The sequence below is a fragment of the Lissotriton vulgaris genome, chromosome 4_1 (assembly GCF_964263255.1).
Source record: "Lissotriton vulgaris chromosome 4_1, aLisVul1.2, whole genome shotgun sequence".
NCBI classification, from domain to species: Eukaryota; Metazoa; Chordata; class Amphibia; order Caudata; family Salamandridae; genus Lissotriton; species Lissotriton vulgaris.
The window spans coordinates 1,468,846,508-1,468,866,888 of NC_141691.1; the positions used below are offsets into that span (position 1 = coordinate 1,468,846,508).

Here is a 20,381-nt window from a genome sequence, read left to right on the forward strand (position 1 = left end):
GGGGAAGGGGGCAGGGTGACGGGGGAGCGTGTGGCGGGGGATGAGGGGCTGTGGGGGAAGAGGAGGCAAGGCCTAGAGAGGAGATCAGTCTGCGGGTGGGATCCGGAAGTGGCCATTGACCTTGAAGAGCCATTAGATCCTTGGAAGAGTAGGATGTAGTTTTGGCATGGAGTCGTGCCCCTAGCCCCGTCCGGCCGCGGACGGGCGCAGACGGGCTTGCCTTAGGCGCGCCTTCGGCGCGCAGATGTCGCGCCCGCTGCGCTCGTCCGCTGCGCTTCCTGCCAAGGCACATGCTTTATAGCAGTGGGTCAGGAGGTTGGAGGGGGTGTGGCCAGCCGAGGGGGCGTGTCTCGCCTCGCCCTCGGGAATGGCGGCTGAAAGGGGGGAATCGTTGCAGCGAGTAGCGCTGTTTCTGGGAGGCCAGGAGATGCTGGTAGGTAAGATGAAGTTTAAAACACAAGATTATACACAAAGATTTTAAAAATGATCGTCGTTTGCCCCTGCTCCCGGCTTTCCGCCTCAGGAGCCAATCAATAGATGCGACGCCTGCCACCAGCGCGCTCTATTTGTAGGTATGGCGGGGGGGGCGTGGCCAGCCGAGGGGGCGTGTCTCGCCTCGCCCTCGGGAATGGCGGCTGAAAGGGGGGAATCGTTGCAGCGAGTAGCGCTGTTTCTGGGAGGCCAGGAGATGCTGGTAGGTAAGATGAAGTTTAAAACACAAGATTATACACAAAGATTTTAAAAATGATCGTCGTTTGCCCCTGCTCCCGGCTTTCCGCCTCAGGAGCCAATCAATAGATGCGACGCCTGCCACCAGCGCGCTCTATTTGTAGGTATGGCGGGGGGGCGTGGCCAGCCGAGGGGGCGTGTCTCGCCTCGCCCTCGGGAATGGCGGCTGAAAGGGGGGAATCGTTGCAGCGAGTAGCGCTGTTTCTGGGAGGCCAGGAGATGCTGGTAGGTAAGATGAAGTTTAAAACACAAGATTATACACAAAGATTTTAAAAATGATCGTTGTTTGCCCCTGCTCCCGGCTTTCCGCCTCAGGAGCCAATCAATAGATGCGACGCCTGCCACCAGCGCGCTCTATTTGTAGGAATGGCGGGGGGCGTGGCCAGCCGAGGGGGCGTGTCTCGCCTCGCCCTCGGGAATGGCGGCTGAAAGGGGGGAATCGTTGCAGCGAGTAGGGCTGTTTCTGGGAGGCCAGGAGATGCTGGTAGGTAAGATGAAGTTTAAAACACAAGATTATACACAAAGATTTTAAAAATGATCGTCGTTTGCCCCTGCTCCCGGCTTTCCGCCTCAGGAGCCAATCAATAGATGCGACGCCTGCCACCAGCGCGCTCTATTTGTAGGTATGGCGGGGGGGCGTGGCCAGCCGAGGGGGCGTGTCTCGCCTCGCCCTCGGGAATGGCGGCTGAAAGGGGGGAATCGTTGCAGCGAGTAGCGCTGTTTCTGGGAGGCCAGGAGATGCTGGTAGGTAAGATGAAGTTTAAAACACAAGATTATACACAAAGATTTTAAAAATGATCGTCGTTTGCCCCTGCTCCCGGCTTTCCGCCTCAGGAGCCAATCAATAGATGCGACGCCTGCCACCAGCGCGCTCTATTTGTAGGTATGGCGGGGGGGCGTGGCCAGCCGAGGGGGCGTGTCTCGCCTCGCCCTCGGGAATGGCGACTGAAAGGGGGGAATCGTTGCAGCGAGTAGCGCTGTTTCTGGGAGGCCAGGAGATGCTGGTAGGTAAGATGAAGTTTAAAACACAAGATTATACACAAAGATTTTAAAAATGATCGTTGTTTGCCCCTGCTCCCGGCTTTCCGCCTCAGGAGCCAATCAATAGATGCGACGCCTGCCACCAGCGCGCTCTATTTGTAGGTATGGCGGGGGCGTGGCCAGCCGAGGGGGCGTGTCTCGCCTCGCCCTCGGGAATGGCGGCTGAAAGGGGGGAATCGTTGCAGCGAGTAGCGCTGTTTCTGGGAGGCCAGGAGATGCTGGTAGGTAAGATGAAGTTTAAAACACAAGATTATACACAAAGATTTTAAAAATGATTGTCGTTACACTTTCTGTCTGTAGAGTAAGACTATTGTTATCAAAAGCGTTATCATGTAAGAATAAGTAGATTTAACTGTTGGAGACAATTTTTTAATGTCTTATTTACAAAGGTTCACTATTTTATGTAAGAGCATGATGGTTACACTTGAGCCTAGTCCATGCTGTATAAACCAATAAAGAAGTGAATAAGTATGTTATAGCAGAAAATCAATACATGCAGAAGTATCTAACCCCTGTGGGGGCTATTCACAAACATAAACTTACATATGAGTACCTCTATACTTACAAGTTTAGTCTTACACTTTCAAGTAACTATGTGACTTTTGGCTATTCTTCAACTCTAGAGGGAGTGGCCCAACCATCCAAGGGACTGGGTGCCAACACAAACAGTGTAAAGTAAATTTCCCTTGGACTTATTATCACAAATAGTCATTCAAGCTCATACAATACTTCATCCACACTTGTGCCAAAGTAAGGGGTCTCCCTAGGTTACATATACAAACCCATTGCAAATGTGACTCCAAAATTGTCAAGACAATATTCAAATGTATTACGTAATCAATAAAAGTTATTAAAAACCCAATAATGAAAAATTCATTTCACAAAACAAAACAATGTAAAAAGTTAAAATCATTTACAAGAAAGAGACAAAATTAGATGATTCATTTCGAAATCCTCATATGTAATTAATCCGATAGAATGTTGAAAACCATGTCAGGCTAATATTAGCGAACAACAGCACACTAGTTCCTTGGATGTAATAATGACAATAGCGTTGACGCGTTTCGGTGTGCTGCTCGTTGTGCACCACCTTTTTCAAGACAAAAAACTTTGTTGTCTCTCTTTTTTCCGTTCTCAATGTTAAAAGTCAAATACAATCTGATCATAATTATGTGCTCGAGTTGTATAAAAACGCTTCCTTAGTGATGTGATATGGTCATGCTATCTTCCGATTGTGGACTTCTGTTTCACCACACGGGGGCTTTATTTTTCAGAGTCATAGTCTGAGATGATATTAATCATGCACTCTAGGATGGCTGTAAGAATACTGCGCATGTGACCCTGTGGAACCTCGCTCCAATCCGTGGTCCAAAGTGCCATATATTTTCACAATTTTTCACTCTATTCAATCTGCTTTACTGTAAAAAAAGGGACGCTGTCGGCAATCTGATAAACTTCTCTAATGTCGAGTCAGTAAAGATACGATTATTACCGCAATCCCCAGTCACCTCCGTCAGGCGAGGTCCCAGTTACGGCAAATCTTTTTTTCTGGCAGCAAAGTCAAAAGCATGTCGTTCCCAGTTTCGGGAACGACATGTGCAGGTCATCAGCTGCTCCCAGCTTACACTTCGGGCAACAATATCTCTCTGCTGATATCCTGGAGAGTTTGGCCGGAGTCCAATACACCCTGTAAGTTGTAAACAGGTGATTCCTTCTGAGATTGGCTGGTTTGATTGTCTTTTGTGATATTGCAAATGCATCAGTCCAAATTTTCCTAATCTCCTCCGGATTTTCTGCTAGATCTCCACTCCAAAGGACAGATATTTTGGAAGTTGAAGTGTCTTTTGCCCCTAGCAGAGTGCTATACCAGAAGGCCACCTCGCGCTTCCAGACACTGCCTCCATCGATAAGATCTAGAATTTGGGGCTCCTCCTGCATCCCCCAACATTGTCTCCCCCACCGTGAGGACAACTGGTAGAACTTAAATCTTGTTAGGGACCCCCCGGTAAGATTTACTAAAGATTCCCAATCTAACAGCTGAGAGTTAATACTAAGGTCCGCCCACTTTGCAAAACCCGCCTCTCTCAATGGGATTGCCAGTCGATCTAACAAACAGTCGGGGGTACCAGGTGAGTCCCAAATGGGGGCATGCATATTGTAGTAGGGGATTTGCAAAACTTTTCGGAGGTACAGCCAAGTTCTTAATGCAGCCTGTAGAATTTTCAGGCGGACCTTTTTATAAAATTTTTGATGGCCAAATTTATAAAGAAAGAATTCCGAGCTTGATGGCTGGTCTGATAACATTGCCGGAAATAGACGACCATGCGAGGAGGAGTCAAGCCTGTTCGCCAAAATTCTAACATTTTTAAGCTGGCGTAGCAATACATCAAAAGATCCGGTAACTCAAGGCCTCCCAACTTCAACCCCCTTCTCAACTTCCTCCAGGCTATTCTGGGAGATTTTGTAGCCCAGATGAATGAGCTGATTTTCCCTTATAGGTTGGCGATGTCCTTGTGGTCAAATAATAGTGGTATGTTGTTAAACAAAAAAGTTATTTTGGGGAGGATGGTCATTTTTATTAGATTCACTCTTCCATAAATGTTCAAAGGAAGGGTCACCCACCTTGATATTAACTTGCTGACTTCCTTTACCACCACCTGCCAGCTAGTTTTAGTGGTATCTACTAGTTTCTGTGTAAAATGTATTCCTAGATACCTCATTTTTTGTTTAGCGCCCTGTACTGGGAAAGTACTATTCCAACTCATGATTTCGGTCTTTTCCTTATTTATTTTGTAACCCGACACCCTTCCAAAATCTTCAGATAGTTTAAACAGTATGGGGATCGATTCTGTAGGGTTAGTAGTATAAAGAAGATGATCACCTGCATATAATGCCGTTTTAAGTTCTACCTCCCCCATTTTAAAGGGCTGAATAGTGGGATCCGATCTCAAGGAACATACAAAGGGCTTAATGTATACATCGAACAGTAGGGGAGGAGACAGGGGACAGCCCTGCCTTGTGCCTCTGGAGATATTAAACCAGTCTGTCATGCCCCCATTAATCAGGACTCTGGCCCGTGGGTTCTTATATAGGGATTTAATTGCCTCAACAAACATGGGGGGAACCCAAGCCTGGCCATTGTCTCCCAGAGCAAAACCCAGTTTACCTGGTCGAACGCCTTAGCGGCATCTATCGCTACTATTGTAAGTGGAAGGCCTCTTTCTTCTGCAACATCTATTGCCCCCAACACCTGGAACGTAAGTTCGTTGAGCTGCCGACCCGGTATAAAACCTCTCTGATCTTGATGGATTAGTGACTTAATAACTTTTGCTAACCTGGAAGCTAGTAATCCAGAAAAAAAATTCAGATCACAATTCAAGAGGGAGATCGGCCTATAGGATTCTATCCTCTGAGGGTCCTTATTTGGTTTTGCTATTAATACAATTGTAGCCTCCAGCCAAGAGGTAGGAATACTTTCCCCTTGAAGAAGAATTCTGTTAAAAAGTGATACAAGCACAGGCAGAATTACTTCTAGGTTATCCTCATAAACTTCTGTTGGTAAACCATCTGGGACTGCCGCTTTCCCCCGACTCATCTTCTTCACTTGCGCCCTCACTTCCCCTTCCGTGATCTCACTGGCCAATAAGCTCTTTTCCTCCTCGGGTAGTTGGGGCAGATCTATCTGGCCCAACCAGGAATCTACCGCCTCTACTTCAATACCTCCATCCTCTTGGTATAGTCCCTTAAAGAATCCCCTAGCTTCCTCCCTTTAGCCTCTATTAACACCGCCTGCACAGTGGCATCCCTGAGACTTGAGTTCGGCATCCGTAGTAGTTGGGTGCAGGGCTTGGCAGGGTTAGTGCGTTGGGTAGCCAGTTTGGCTAGAGGGGAAGTGGGGATGCTGAGATACTTAATGAAGACTGAATTGCTGGGCACCCTAAGTGAGTTCTCCTAAATTGTAAAGAATTTCAGAAGGGCTGTTGCCCTTCTACAATTGGAGGAGAGTACGCTTTTTACTTTGTCTGCCGACCAGTTAAAATCACTCTTGAAACAGGCCTCATGGGATCTCAGTTTTAGGTTGGACAGGGAGTCCATTCTTGCAAAGAAGGGAGTCACTCCCCTTACTGATACTTGCGTTTTAAAACATATGCAACCCTATGTCGCCTGGAACCTATCCCACGGCATACGGCGGTTTTGGCTTCTCCTGAGGCAGGATCTGCTACCTTTAAATAATCTTATGGCTAGGTGGTATGGTTGTTCGGCAATCTGTAATTTCTGTAATTTGTTTACCCAGGACTGTATACACGATCTCTTTATATGTCCTGTACTTCGATCATCTCGGCGTAAGTGGCTGAGACAAATATGCTTGAAATTAAACATTCTTACTGCCAACTCCTTCTTACATGCTTTATATAATCCCCCCAATGAAATGTTCTGTTTTAGCATTTTTAACTTTTTAAAAAGTTTTTTAGATATTTATTAGAGGGTCTTTATTAACTGTATTGAGCTGATTGTCTTGTATTTTGGTAAAATGTGTAAATGTCTTTTGCATTTGAACGTGTACTTTGTATTATGTACCTTTTTATGTGGACCTCTTTGGAGTTCCAAAACATAATAAATAAACTTGAATCCCCTAGCTTCCTCCCTGATCTCATCTTCGCCTGTTATCACAATCCCAGAGGCTCGCTGAATTAGCGAGTCTATGTTATTCCTGCTCTTCTCTGCCCTCGCTTTCCAGGCAAGAAGGGCTCCACATTTCTCCCCATACTCAAAGTTCTTCATTTTACTGACCTCCCACCTGTCCTTAATGACTTTATCACTTCTTGCTTGGAATAGAGATTGGAGACCCAGAAGATCTTTTTCTAGCCTTGGGATACTTTCCCTATCTGTCAGGACCGCCAACTGCAATTCTAATTCCTTCTTTTTAATCCCTTTGAGGTCCTGGATGTCTCTTATCTGTGAGGATTTTCTTATAAAGGACATCAGATAACTCAATATACCTCTTAAGTAGGCCTTAAAGGAATCCCAGACCAATTGTTCTGTGCCTGATTCAATATTAAAAAGAAAGCACTCAGAAATACTTCCTTTGACCTTGGACTTAGTCTGATTCTCCAACAGAAGTGTTCTGTCAAGGGTCCATCTGACCACAGTAGGCTTAATCCTAAACTTTAATATAAGCTCTACCACTGAAGGCTTTTAGTCTTAAGCTTAAGTGATTTGACCTTTTTGTTGGTCTTCTCGAAGTCTGTCCGGATTAGCCCCATCTCGATTGTAACAGTGTCTAGTTTGGTGTCTAGGGCTTCCATCTTCTGGCCCAGCGCCGCTTGTACCCTGTTAATAGCCGCCATAAGATCCGTTAATGTTGGTTCAGTGGGTGCTGACCCCACCTCCTCACCCACCAACGGCGTCTTCTTTGATTCAACCGGGGAACCCCTAGGTCTGTTTGATTGGATAGTCTTGGAACCCTTAGAGGACCGCGATAGGGGCTTGTCCGATTCCGGTCTTGCCGCCATTGTGCCACTCGCCTTCACCGGACCAGACCAGAGTGAACTCACACCCGATGTTGGTGTCGCCAATCGCTTTGCCTTCTCTGATGGCCTCCAGCAGGCAACATGTGGTCACCACGCCCGACTAGCCCACATCCGATCACCCGGACCAGTGTGTTCCCAACAGTTCCCGCAGCTCTCGGGTAGCAAACAGAATGAGGGGGTATACTCTTTTTCCAGAGCAGCAGTACATCAGGGCTGTGCACATTCGGCAAATCTCCTTTTGTTTCTTCGTCTGGACGGGTAGTGCGCCACACATATGGGTCCGCGGTTCATCCGTGGCACATCTTCCACCATTTCAAAATGGTAAACTAGTGAGTCTCCAGTGGGCATCCGGCAGACACCCCCGGGCCCAGGCGTCGATATCACACCATACACAGAGAAGCTCCTTTCAGTCAGCCCAAGTGGTGCCAGCAACCATCAGGCCAGCAATGTGCTCCGTATTTCCCACCTGCTCCCACCCGAATGCTCCTCCACCGAGCACCAACCACCACCAGCAGCTCGGAGGATCCCGGGGCAATACAGTCTATCGTTCCAGGCAGACAGTTTTTTGACCCTAATATAGCATTGCGACCCTCAGGGCAGAATCACCAGACTTCCGGGGGCTAAGCATGAGAAAGTTAATATCCGAGGGCCGGGGAGCCCAACCGCGCCACCCTCCGCCATGTGCGATTCGAGGCGGCCGCAGCGTCCCACAGCCCTGCTGTTTAATCCTGGAGCTGAGCAGAAGGTCAAAAGTGCCCGTGCTCCTCCGCGATCGTTCTTGCGGAGGCGGCGGGGCACAGCCGCAGCCCCGGGGCACCAAAGGTCAATCTCGGGCCGGACCGACTTATTCTGGTCCACTGACCCAATGTTGTTTAACTGGAGGGCGGCCTCACAATCACGCAAGGTCCCGGCGTTCTCATTAGGCCAGGCTCCAAACTTCCGGCGGCACTGCTCCGTACCTGGAGCACAGAGGCGATCCGAAGGACCACGTATGGGCGTCGCTTTTACTCCAGAAGCGGGGAGTGATGTTTGGGTGCAGGATAATTATCAGGATATATCTACAGGGAGCGGAGGTCGGCGGAGCCGAGTCTCTAAGCGGCCATCTTTGTCGCCGGCTTGCTATTGTCATTATTAACCGTTCCCATGCTGGTGACGGAACCGCTCCGTCACCAGCCTCGATCGCGCTGTGCTGGTGACGGAGCGGTTCCGTCACGGCCCGCTCGGCGCACCTGCGCGGCGCTGATTTCGCACCTGCACGGCTCGTTCCATTGAGCGGGTGGGGCAGTGACGGAACCGCTCAGTCACAAGCACAGCGCACCGAGGCTCGTGACGGAGCGGTTCCGTCACGAACATGGGAGCGCCACGCGGCCCCCCTCCCCCCTAGCGCTGCAGCGGAATTAAATCCGAGGAACTAGTTTGCTGTCATTCGCTAATATTAGCCTGTCTAACGAATTAATTACATATGATGGTTTTGAAATTAATCACCTGATTTTGTCCCTTTCTTGTAAATTATTTTAACTTTTTACATTGTTTTGTTTTGTGAAATGAATTTTTCATTATTGTGTTTTTAATAACTTTTATTGATTACATAATACATTTGAATATTGTCTTGACAACTTTGGAGTCACATTTGCAATGGGTTTGTATATGTAACCTGGGGAGTCCCCTTACTTTGGCACAAGTGTGGGTGAAGTATTGTATGAGTTTGAATGACTATTTGTGATAATAAGTCACCATTTATGAGTGCGAAGTTGCTCAAAAGTGTAGACTTACATCGTCCCTGCCCACTGAAATAGGGGGTGTAGTCGGTTAAAATGTGAAATACGACCATAACGTTACTACTAGTAGTCATTTTGCAACTGTAGTTGACAGCCCACACACTTGAAGGGGACCTCCGCAATAAAGGCGAACAACTCCCTGTTAAAGTTTAGAGAGATTAATAAAAGTTTATTAAGTTTAAAGAATAAAAGTATGTTCAATTTTAATATTAACATTTGTTATATATGTATTTTAAAGGTAGAATGAAGTTTTAAAATGTTATTGCACTATTAAATACTTTTTATATTTTGTTATTATATGTAAGTATATTAAATTATATTCATATTATTTTTAAAGATTTTTTGAAAAATTAAATCTAACTAATGTAAAATATTTATATTAAGTATTAAAAGTTATTGAAATTATATATAACATTCATTCAAGTTAATTATTAAAAAAATTAAGTTACATGTATTTTTAAATTAAAAAAGATCATTAAATTATTTATAATTTGTATATTTTTTAACACTAAAACATTTTATAAATTAATATTCTAAAAAAGAATTGGTTGATTTATTTTCACATTACTTCCAATGGGGTTTAATCTTAAATCCCTACCTCTATTATTTTCTATTGGAGGGTATTGCAGCATTTATGAGTAGTTATGTGTGGTGCTGGACTTACTCCGGCTCTGAGCTGGAGTACACTTACAATTGTTTTGGGTCCTTTTTCGCTGTAGTAACTGTAGAAGTTCAGTTTGTGCATAGAAGTGGGCTTACTCTTTTGTGGGTAGGTTGATGTCCCTCACTACACCCCTCTCAACACTTCCATAAACCTCTCTTTACTCCTCCATTAACCTCTCCCCTTTAGTCATAAGTATTCCCCATTTTTCAGTCACACTCCGTCCCTCCCACATTTAGTTCTACAATGTATACGTAAGTGTGCGGAGATCTCTACAGTCGGGTGGAGATCTCTACACATAAAAAATAAGAGCCGAAGAGGCATAGATCTTCACATGTTGTAGACTAGTGAGTAGGACTTTGTAGTTTGTAGGAGTACTACTACTAAATGCACTGCGAAATGTAGTTCCTGCATAGGCGCTTATAATTTAAAATAAATAGGTTCAAAATAACTGAATTGAATAGTTAGCTATCAGGCTTACTATCAGTTTGAACCAACCACCTTTCTGGAGTTTAGAGAGCATTAGTATGTTTAAAGTGTGTTGCTACTAATAATATTTTGCTTTTAGAGTTACAGAAGATGGAGACTCCTACGGCAGGCCGGATGATGAAGTCTATGAAAATGATTCTGTTCATCAGCTCGAACATGAACTCAAGATGGAAGAGTATCTAAAACAGAAGTTGCAAGATGAGGCCTACCAGGTATGTGTACCAAGGCCCACACAATGGCTGCACTCTTATCAGTCAGCATGCCCTTTCTTCACTGACGCTCTGTGTACCTATCTTTTATCATGTGTGCCTGCCAAGGAGTGTTGTTAAGGAAAGGACCATTTCTCCTCCCTGTCATTCGTTCACGTACATATAGCCCTCCACATCATTGTCTAGATGGCACACTCTGGTAGGGTCTTGCCAGCCATCTAGGTGTATTGATTTAGTAATGTTCGTGCAGCAAAATGCAGTATTGTTAGTTTGAGCAATTTCAATGGATAAGACATGATCTTAACAATGGGCATAATATTAACATTTGGCTGCCCACAGTATGGAGACGAGACAGTTTTTCTGGCAGCTGCGGAGGATATTCGCCTTCTTGATCAAGGCTCATCAGCATTATTGAACTTATTGGATCTCACTGCTGCTTCTGTCTACATGCCTTTAACTGGCACAACTCTTTTTTGTATCTCACAGAACCCAATTACCTTGCCCCCTTTTTCTTCTGAAAACTCCTGAAACATCTGTACAGTATTTCCGGGGTACTCCCAATTCTGACTCTCTTCAACATATATATCGCTCCTCTAGCTGAAAACCCACTTCCATCTGGCCTGATGCTTAGTGGAGAATTGGGCAATTTGCTCCTTCCTTCCAACTCAGCCAAGAGCCTGACTCTTAGAAATCTTTCCATGGTGAATCAAGTCAGTCCTGTTTCCTCTGCTTGCCTTTGCATTCTAAGAATGCTCTGAGATATGTTCAAGTGGCTCTCTTAACACTCATAACATTGTCGCCCAAGCCCTGGTCACCAGCTGTCTCGACTACAGCAACACTCTGTATGTTCACATTCCTGAGTATCTCATAAGATGACTGTGTCCTGCTCAGAACACAGCAACCCACCTGCCGCACAACTTCTCCGCATGTACATTGATGACTTCACATCTTAAGGCCTTGCACTGTCTTCCTATACACAAACACTCCAGCTATAAATGACTTTGCCACACACACAAAGTGTTCCATGGTGCTGGGTCACACTACCTGAGAAGCAAGATTCTTTGAACAAGCCTACCAGACTGCTCCATTCCAACACCCTTGATCTAGATACACTCCCACAAATCCGCCTCGCAATAACTAGTGGTGGGTCCTTTTCCATTCTGGCAGCACATACTTGGAATCTTATTTCCCTTAATCTACGACTGGCCCATAACTTTCTCACTTTTAAAAAGAAACTCAAGATATGGTTGTTTTGGCAACCTAGCTCAGTCCTTATTCCAAGTCCTCGTCCAGGTTCCATGCTCCTCTGCAGATGTTCCAAGCTCATAGATACCCGTTTGGGGTGAGTAGGCACCCTACAAATAAATATTACATAACATGCATAACTAACAGGTACCTGCTTGGCATCTCTTGCATCAGTCATCATGTAGGATCTTTTCATGGAAATATTCCTTAGATGCAAAAACGTTTCAAAGCTTTTAAGCAATCACGGTTAAGGTACATTAATGAATAAATATGGAACATTAGCAGACCAAGAGGCTGCATTGTGAGTTGTGCAGCTGTCAAATCCAAAGATAGCTTCTGCTCGGCATCTGGACTTAATGTTTGTAATTTCTTGAATATATTCCTTCAACTTTATGAACCTATGTTTTCTTCAAAGAAAGGATACCTTTTCCAAATTGCCCCGCTTCTTCCTGTGTTTCCTGGTATCAATTTTGTTACAGGTATTCCACGTAGTAGTTTCATGGGATGCCCAAACACAATGTCTGCAAGTTTGGCATTATGAGGGTTGTAGGCTGAGACCTGACATTATTGTACAGTATTCACTATGCAGCTCATGAGGTAAAGTTGCTGGCTGGGTGCCCCGTCTAATTGTAGTGCAACACGATACAGGGCATCATTCAGGTAGAAAGTCTTTGATTTATTATTAAGGTCTTTATTCGCTGTGAAGGAGTAACTTATTTGTAGTGAACCACTGCCATCAAACACAGGACCAATCAAACTGTCTTTGTTGTCTGCTTGCCCTAGTTTACGGAGAAAATATTCCATTTGTATTCCAGTAATTGGTCCACTACAGAGGTTCTTGCAACTCTAGTCCCTCCTTTATGTTACTGCTTTACCTGAATGTTTATTGTAATGACAGCCTGCCCAGAGCCAATATTGTTTGAGGACTAGCTATTCATATGTATGGACCAGACAAAGGGACAGTAAATGTACTAAAGAAATACGTTCTCTCTATTTCTTCTAAAGAGTTTATTGCTCAGCAGAAGGTGATCCATCAGCTTGACGTGGAACAAGCGTTTGTGGATTTCTCAACTTTGATCAGGGATTCTCAGGGCCTCAATCTATGTTATGTTATGTTATGGTATGGTTTTGTATTCAGACTTTTCTAGCACGCATATCACCCACCACTGGGTATCCTGGCACTAGAAAACATACTGGAAGAATTGGCTGGATACGCATGGAAGGGCACAGGATGACATTAGAAAAGCCAGGTTTTAAGTTTCATCTTGAATACATGGAGGGAACTGGATGATCGAAGTTTAAGGGGAAGTTGGTTCCAGTGCTTAGCTGCTAGATAGGAGAATGATCAGCCTCCTGAACTGGCCCGACAGATACAAGAAGTAAAGGCCAGGTAAACAAGTGATGGTCAAAGACATTTGATTAAAGGTCTTGAAGTTGTGACAGAGCAACTGATAGAGCTGACATATGCACCAAAGCCACTGAAGATCCTGGAGTAGGTGTGTGAACGATGCGTTGGGAGATTTAGTACCAGTCTAGCTGTGGCATTTTGGACAATTTAGAGCCTCTTGACCACGTAGTCTAGTATGTGAACTTAGAGATCATTACCATTGTCCAGTCTGCGGGTGATCAGACTTGAATGACCATCTTATGGACGGTTATGGGCAGCCAGAAAAAGGTTTTAGACAAATGTTTGAGGATACCAAAGCAGGTGTATGAAACAACAGGGATTTGATTGGCTATGGAGAGTTGATTGTCCATTATAATTCCCAAATTTTTAGCTGCTTTGACTGAAGCGGGGATATGACACTTCTTGGGCCACCGACCTCTAGACCAGTGCACAGTGCAATTCCAAACAAGACTACCTCTGTGATGTTGTTGATAAGCTTTAGATTGTTTTTTTGCATCCATCTAGTATCTTTGAGCATGCAGGCATTGAGGCTGGATTGGGTGACATGGACGTTTTCAGATATGGAGCCGATAAGCTACGTATCGACTGTAAATAAAACAGCCTTGAACCCATACGATTGCAGCTAGGGAAGCTAAGTAAATGTTAAAATGCCTGGGGCGCAGTGATGAGCCCTGGGGAACTCTGCGCATTACCTTTGTCTAGTGGAACTGAAAGGAGATGAGGCGTACAGATTGAGTGCACTCAGTCAGGAAAGATTAAAGCCATTTGTGGCTTCCCAAATCCATGTAAGCGTTTTAGCAGTACGACATGAAACACTGTATCGAATGCCGCAGAGAGATCCAACAGGATCAAGAACAACAGGATTAAGGCAGCTGATGCTCCCAGGATGCAGCGGATATTGTCTTTTGCAGCTATGAGAGTAGCCTTCATGCCGAACGGAGCACGGAAGCCTGACTGTGATGGGTCCAGGATTTGATTGGTTTGTGAAAACCTAGATAGTTGAGCTTTTATTAGGAGGGTGACGCTACCTAGGGCGCTAGCGGTACAGTTACTGAACCTAGCCACACTTAAAATGGTATCCCATGTATGATCGGAAGAGAGTTGGTAAGACTATGTCTAGGCTGTTTTAGGCTGTTGGACTCCAGTTAGCCCAGCTCACGCCTCGCCCGAGTTATTTTAGCCAGCTCTTCATGTATAGTGCTTTCAAATTTCGTGCGCTTTCAAACTGTTTAATTTGCTTGCGCTTTTAAACTGTTTTATAGTGGTGCTCTTTAGGTATTTTACTATTGCCAAACTACTTGCTCTTTTCTTTTAAAAACTTTATTTCAAATTGATGCCTCAGTATAGCTTGACCTCCTAACCTACCTGACACATTTTCCGCTCTTCATTCTTCTGCCAGGGTCGAGTGGCCGGCCCGTTCCACCACGGCTGTTGTGCTGATTGTGCAGAGCCATCTCAACCACTCACTCTCACTTCCGTCGCCAGGCACTTCTGGTGGTCGCGTTCTAGGCTTCCACCGGTGATATTGTATTTAACGGGCAGATGATGCGGACGCGCGCCTAAGGCAAGCCCATCTGCGCCTGGACCGGGCCATCTCAACTACTCACTCTCACTTCCGCCGCCAGGCACTTCCAGTGGTCGCATTCTAGGCTTCCACCGACGATATTGTATTTAACGGCCAGATGATGCGGACGCGCAGCGGACTCCAGTTAGCCCTGCTCGCGCCTCCCCCGAGTAATTTTTAGCTGGCTCTTCATGTATTGTGCTTTTAAATTGCTTGCGCTTTTAAACTGTTTAATTTGCTTGCACTTTTAAACTGTTTTATTGTGGTGCTCTTTAGCTATTTTACTATTGCCAAACTACTTGCCCTTTTCTTTTAAAAACTTTATTTCAAATTGATGCATTAGTATAGATTGACCTCCTAACCTACCTGACACATTTTCAGTTCTTCATTCTTTCTCCAGGGTTGAGTGGCCGCCCCGTTCCACCACGCCTGTTGCGTTGATTGTGCGGAACCATCTCAACCACTCACTCTCACTTCAGTCGCCATGCACTTCTGGTGGTCGCGTTCTAGGCTTCCACCGGTGATATTGTATTTAGCGGGCAGATGATGCGAATGCGCGCCTATGGCAAGCCCATCTGCGCCTGGACCAGGCCCAGGGCCATAACCCCTGGTCCTTTTGACTCCCGTGGACTCAGGTACACCACAAGGGATCTGCTTCTCCTCAATAAAACCATGGACAACTGTTGTATTTTAATCCCTGGTAAAGAGGCAGGCAGAATGTCCTTCTGGATTTTCACTCCCGCAACCAAGGAAGATCAGAGCGTTTCACCCCCCTTCAAGTCATACGAGTTATCACCCATCCAAACACTCAGCGAGTGTAGACATTCACTGTGGCCTTGCTAATGTCAGGTCTCTCGCAAAGCACAAATATGAAATTGCATACATTATTTCCAATCTGGAGTTAGATATACTTTTTATTACGGAAACCTGGGCAGATGCTGCCTCTGACCCGGACTTTGTTACTGCAACCCAAACTGGATTTCGATGTATCAGGGTCGACTGGCCAATAAAACGAGAGGGAGGAGTACCTATTATTTATAAGGAGCCGTGCACAGCAACTTTCCCTCCCGTTTCAACTCCCTTTCAGGAGGCCCTTTACTTTGCCCTCGAACTTAACCCTAGGTCGACCTTCAGAGGCATTTTACGGGAGTAGATGGATTGCCCATAGAATTTTACTCGCATTACATAGATGTGTTGGCCCCGAGGCTACTGGAGGTCTATAGAGAAGCGCATGACCTTGGCCACCTCCCTATGACCATGCGAGAGGCGCTCATTATTCCATTATTAAAGCCAGGGAGAGAGAGCACGGACACGGCGGCTTTTCGCCCATTGTCAATTATGTCAACTGACTATAAGATTTTGAGTCGGCTCTTGGCGTTGTGCCTGCTTCAGTATACGGCAAAATTGGTTCACGGGGACCAAGCTGGGTTTATCCCAATTCGAAATACAGCCACTAATATACAGAGATTGTTACGAGTTTTTGGCGAGGACCACATTGACTTCTCTATGGCCGCGGTCCTGTCCGTGGACATAGAGAAGGCTTTTGATAGCTTAGAATGGCCCACCTGTACAAAGCAATGGGCTGTTTTGTGTTGGGAGAGACGTTCCTAGGATGGACGAAAGTGTTGTATAACTCGGCAGTGGCAAGAGTGAAGGTTGGTGCGGTAATCTCTCCCCGGTATCAAGTGTCCCGTGGGACGAGGCAGAGCAGCCCACTCTCCCAATATTATTCGCATTAGCTATTGAACCTCTGGCAGCATATGCTAGGCTGGGGCAAAGGTATGAGAGTTTGCCTTGAATTTGAATTTGAAATTGAATTTTTATAGCGCGTAAATCACCCCTAGGTCTCATAGCGCTTGCAGAAATTCGGTGAGAGAATTGGGTAGGGGGTTGTCCAAGATCTAAAAAAGATCTAAAAAAGCCAGGTTTTCAGGTGCTTGCGGAATGTGCTATGATTCGGATCAATTCTAATTGATAGGGGTAGAGAGTTCCATGTTTCTGGGCCTATTTTAGAGAAACATCTGTCTCCATTTCTGACCGTACGGACTTTTGGGACTGTTAGAAGGTGTTTGTCTGAGGATCGGAGGATTCTAATCGGGCTGTAATCATAGAGTTTTCTTTCCAGATATTTTGGTCCTTGGCCATTGATAGTTTTGTGGACCAGGCAGCATATTTTAAATTTGATACGTTTCTTTATGGGGAGCCAGTGTAATTTCCGAAGACAAGGGGCTGATGAAGTGCGAGGCGGAAGATCAAGGACCAGCCTGACCACTGTATTTTGAAGTGTCTGGAGTTTGGTCAGGAGACTTTCATTGATGGCAGCAAGCAGTGCATTCCCGTAGTCCAGGCGACTTATGATTAGGCCCTGGACTAGGGGCATACGGGACGATATGGGGATCCACTTAAAGATCTTTCTAAGGCTGCGCATTAGTCCTAAGCTGGTGTGTACTACTTTGTTGACGTGAGATGACATGGATAGTTTATTATCAATAGTAACTCCCAGATTCCTGACTGAGTTTTTCTGGGCAGGGCAGGGGCCAAGTGTTGGTGGCCACCATTCACTTTACCAGTATTTCTCTGCATTTCCAAACAACATAATCTCAGTCTTTCCAGCATTAAGCATCAGGTAGTTATTAGTCATCCATTCTTTTATAGAGGTCATGCATTGTTGGAATTTGGATTTTGGGCCTAAGGTGATTAACAGCTGAGTGTCGAGCCGTAAGCTCTGATTACCTTTGCCAGAGGGGATAGATATATATTAAAAAGAGTGGGGCTCAGTATTGATCCCTGAGGTACGCCCTTGTCGTTTTCCGCATTAGCTGAAAAAAAATGGTCCAAGTTGGACCCTCGATTGCCTTCTGGTCTAGTAGCTCTGGATCCAAAGTAGGGCTGAGCCCTCGACACTGATCTCAATCAGGCGCTCTAAAAGAATGCTATGTGAGATGGTGTCGAAGGCCATAGACAGGTCAAGTAGGATCAGGATGGCTGATTGTGGATAACATTCGCCTGTCAATCGACACAAAACAATCTCCGTGCTGTGGAAAGCTCTGAAGCCTGACTGGGATGGGTCCAGTAGCTTGTTTTCTTCCAGGTGTTTGACTAGCTGTTTATTTACTAATGATTCCATGATTTTCCCAAAGAGTGGTAGAAGGGAGATCGGGCGGTAGTTTAGGGGTTGTTTTGGGTTGGCGTTATTCTTTTTTAGTATCGGTCTGATTATGGCCATTTTCCATTGAGTGGGGACCGTACAGTGGACTAAGGAAAGATTCAGGGTTGCGGTCAGTTCAGTGATCATGGCCGGAGCAATTTTGGCCAGGATTTGGGCGGATGCTGGGTCTGCTGGAGACCCTGATTTGACTTTCCTTATTGTAGTGCCAATTTCCTCCTCTGAAAATGTGTGAAATTCTTTTAGAGTATCATAAAGGGGAGGTTGTTCTTTGAGTGATTGGTCGGTTAGCCTTTTGCCTATAGCTGGCACAGTCGGTTTAGGAAATAGTTTATGTATGTCGTTTATTTTGTCCGTAAAGTAGGTGGAGAAGACATTAACCCACTCTTGATACTCCATGATTGGAGGTTGGCAGGATAGGGGATTTGTAAATTCTTTTACTATTGAGTACAGTTCTCTATGTAAATTCCCTGCTTTGCTAATCCTGGTTCCAAGGTAGACTTTCTTTGCTGATGCTATCTTGTTCATGTAGTCTTTATGTAAGGATTTATACTGTTGTTTATCGGCTGTGTTTTTTGTTTTTCGCCATTGTCGTTCGTCTGATCTAGCCGCCTGTTTAGCTATTTTTAGGTTGGAGGTGAACCAGGGGGATCGTTTGTTGGGGCATTTGGTTGCCTGTTTCGGAGCTATAATGTCTAGGGCTATAGTGATGGCCAAATCTAGGTCGGTGGACTGCGTCATTTGAGGGGAGATGAAGTGAGTAGAAAATGCGTCAAGGTTGATCTTGTTCCAAGGGAGGCTCATTATTACTTCCTTTCTATGGCGGGGTTGGATGAGGTTTACTTGATTATGAGGTGATGTAACATTGATCTGAATTCCCTGAGAGTTTGTGGATATGAGGTCTAGGTTGTGTCCTTCATTGTGTGTGGGACCGGTCTCTAATATTGTCAGACCTAGCGAGTTGATACTAGTAATCAGCTAAATCGTGTGAGGGTCCTGTAGGAGTTCTGCGTGATAGTTGAAGTCCCCTAATAAGAGGAAATTACTCCGTGCCAGGATATGAGGGGCTATAATTTCCATCAACTGTGTAGCAAAGTTGGTTTTATTGCCTTTCAGAGGCGAACAGCAATACATCTCGCTATATGCAGATGATTTGCTGATGTTCCTGACGTATACTGAGGGCGCACTGTAGGGTGCGGCAGAACTGCTCACAGAGTTCGGTGACATATCGGGGCTGAGGGTGAATTGGACTAAGACGTACTTGTTTCCTGCGAAACCTGGAAGAGCAGTACCTTCCATACGGCGGTGAATCCGCTGGGAATCTTCCTGATTTGGTATACCTTGGTACACAGATTTACCATGAAGCCAGTGCTATTCTAGAGCGGAATATTGGTAGGTGGATACGAGCACTAAGGGGGTGCATGGCATTTTGGAGTATGCTTCCTTTGTCAGTAACGGGAAGGGCCGTCTTACTGAAGATGGAAGATGGTTATACAATTATAAAGACAGATACCTCTGAATACCATAGATCACAACTATTCTTTTCAGCCTACAACAGTCCTTTTTATTGACTTTGGGCAACAAATTATTTATATTTTTACTTCAAACCTTTTTTTTGTTTGACCTTTCATACATCAGAAATCTTGTTGTTTCTTTTTTTCTTTTCTTTTCAATACACGAAGGCAATTATATATAAATACACTTATATGTACAACATATACATCGTTATTCCATTTACACATACACCACAAGTGATTAAACCAAAAAAGTATCTTTACAAAACATACCAAGACTCACTCAATATTTACAATTGGATACCACTCTTTTGGAACATGTTGGGTTTAATTTTGAGGGTCCTATAATTTTCAATAACATTTACTAGGACCAAAGCTACCTACTCGAAGTATCCTGATTTTAAGGTCCTGTATAGGGTCGGAGATTTGATTTTACAGTGTTGCAGAGGAACATAAACGTTTTCCGCTCAGCTGCCCTAATGGGGTCAGTATTTCTTTTTCTTAGATTCCTCCAAGCCTCTATCTGTTTTCTGCCGACACGTTTCGACGTTATATACATGGGACCAGAAACTTCAAGTATTAAAAGGTCTTCTTCAGGGCTCTGCTTCGTTTTAGTAGGGCATCTTAAGTACTTATAATGGTAATGGAGTCATTTTAGTATGTGTCTTTATAATTAACTTTACTGTGCATTCATAATTGTGAAAAATATGTACTCACGTATCTACAATGATGCATCCAAGCGCCTGTTACACATTTTTTTATCTTTTAAAATCAAAAATGAAAACACTGGGTCAATGACCATACTCTAGTGTTGTTTGTACAATTCTCCTATATTCTCAAAACCTACCGGACTTTCTTGATTTTATTGTGTTTCCATTGTTTCTATTCGTGTCAACGGCGGATGCCGATGTGCGTAGGAAGACAAGAGGACTCTATATTTCTTAAGTCTGTGCTCTTATTTTTGATGTTTTCGATACCTAGTGAAAAATTATCATATTTTAGTGTTTGGATTAAGGCCCTCTCACTGTTGTTATCTGTAAAGAAAG

At 44.8% G+C, this 20,381-nt stretch overlaps 1 protein-coding gene across 17 annotated transcripts in view; it reads left to right on the forward strand.

Annotated features, from left to right (window-relative positions):
- The window catches only part of DTNA (dystrobrevin alpha), a 693,791-nt gene that overhangs the window by 613,298 nt on the left and 60,112 nt on the right, over window positions 1-20,381 (forward strand). For all 17 annotated transcript variants that reach the window (XM_086965704.1, XM_086965706.1, XM_086965705.1 and 14 more), the window contains one exon: window positions 10,309-10,441. In XM_086965704.1, coding sequence (XP_086821830.1) covers window positions 10,309-10,441 — 133 coding nt within the window. The remainder of the gene's footprint in view (window positions 1-10,308; window positions 10,442-20,381) is intronic.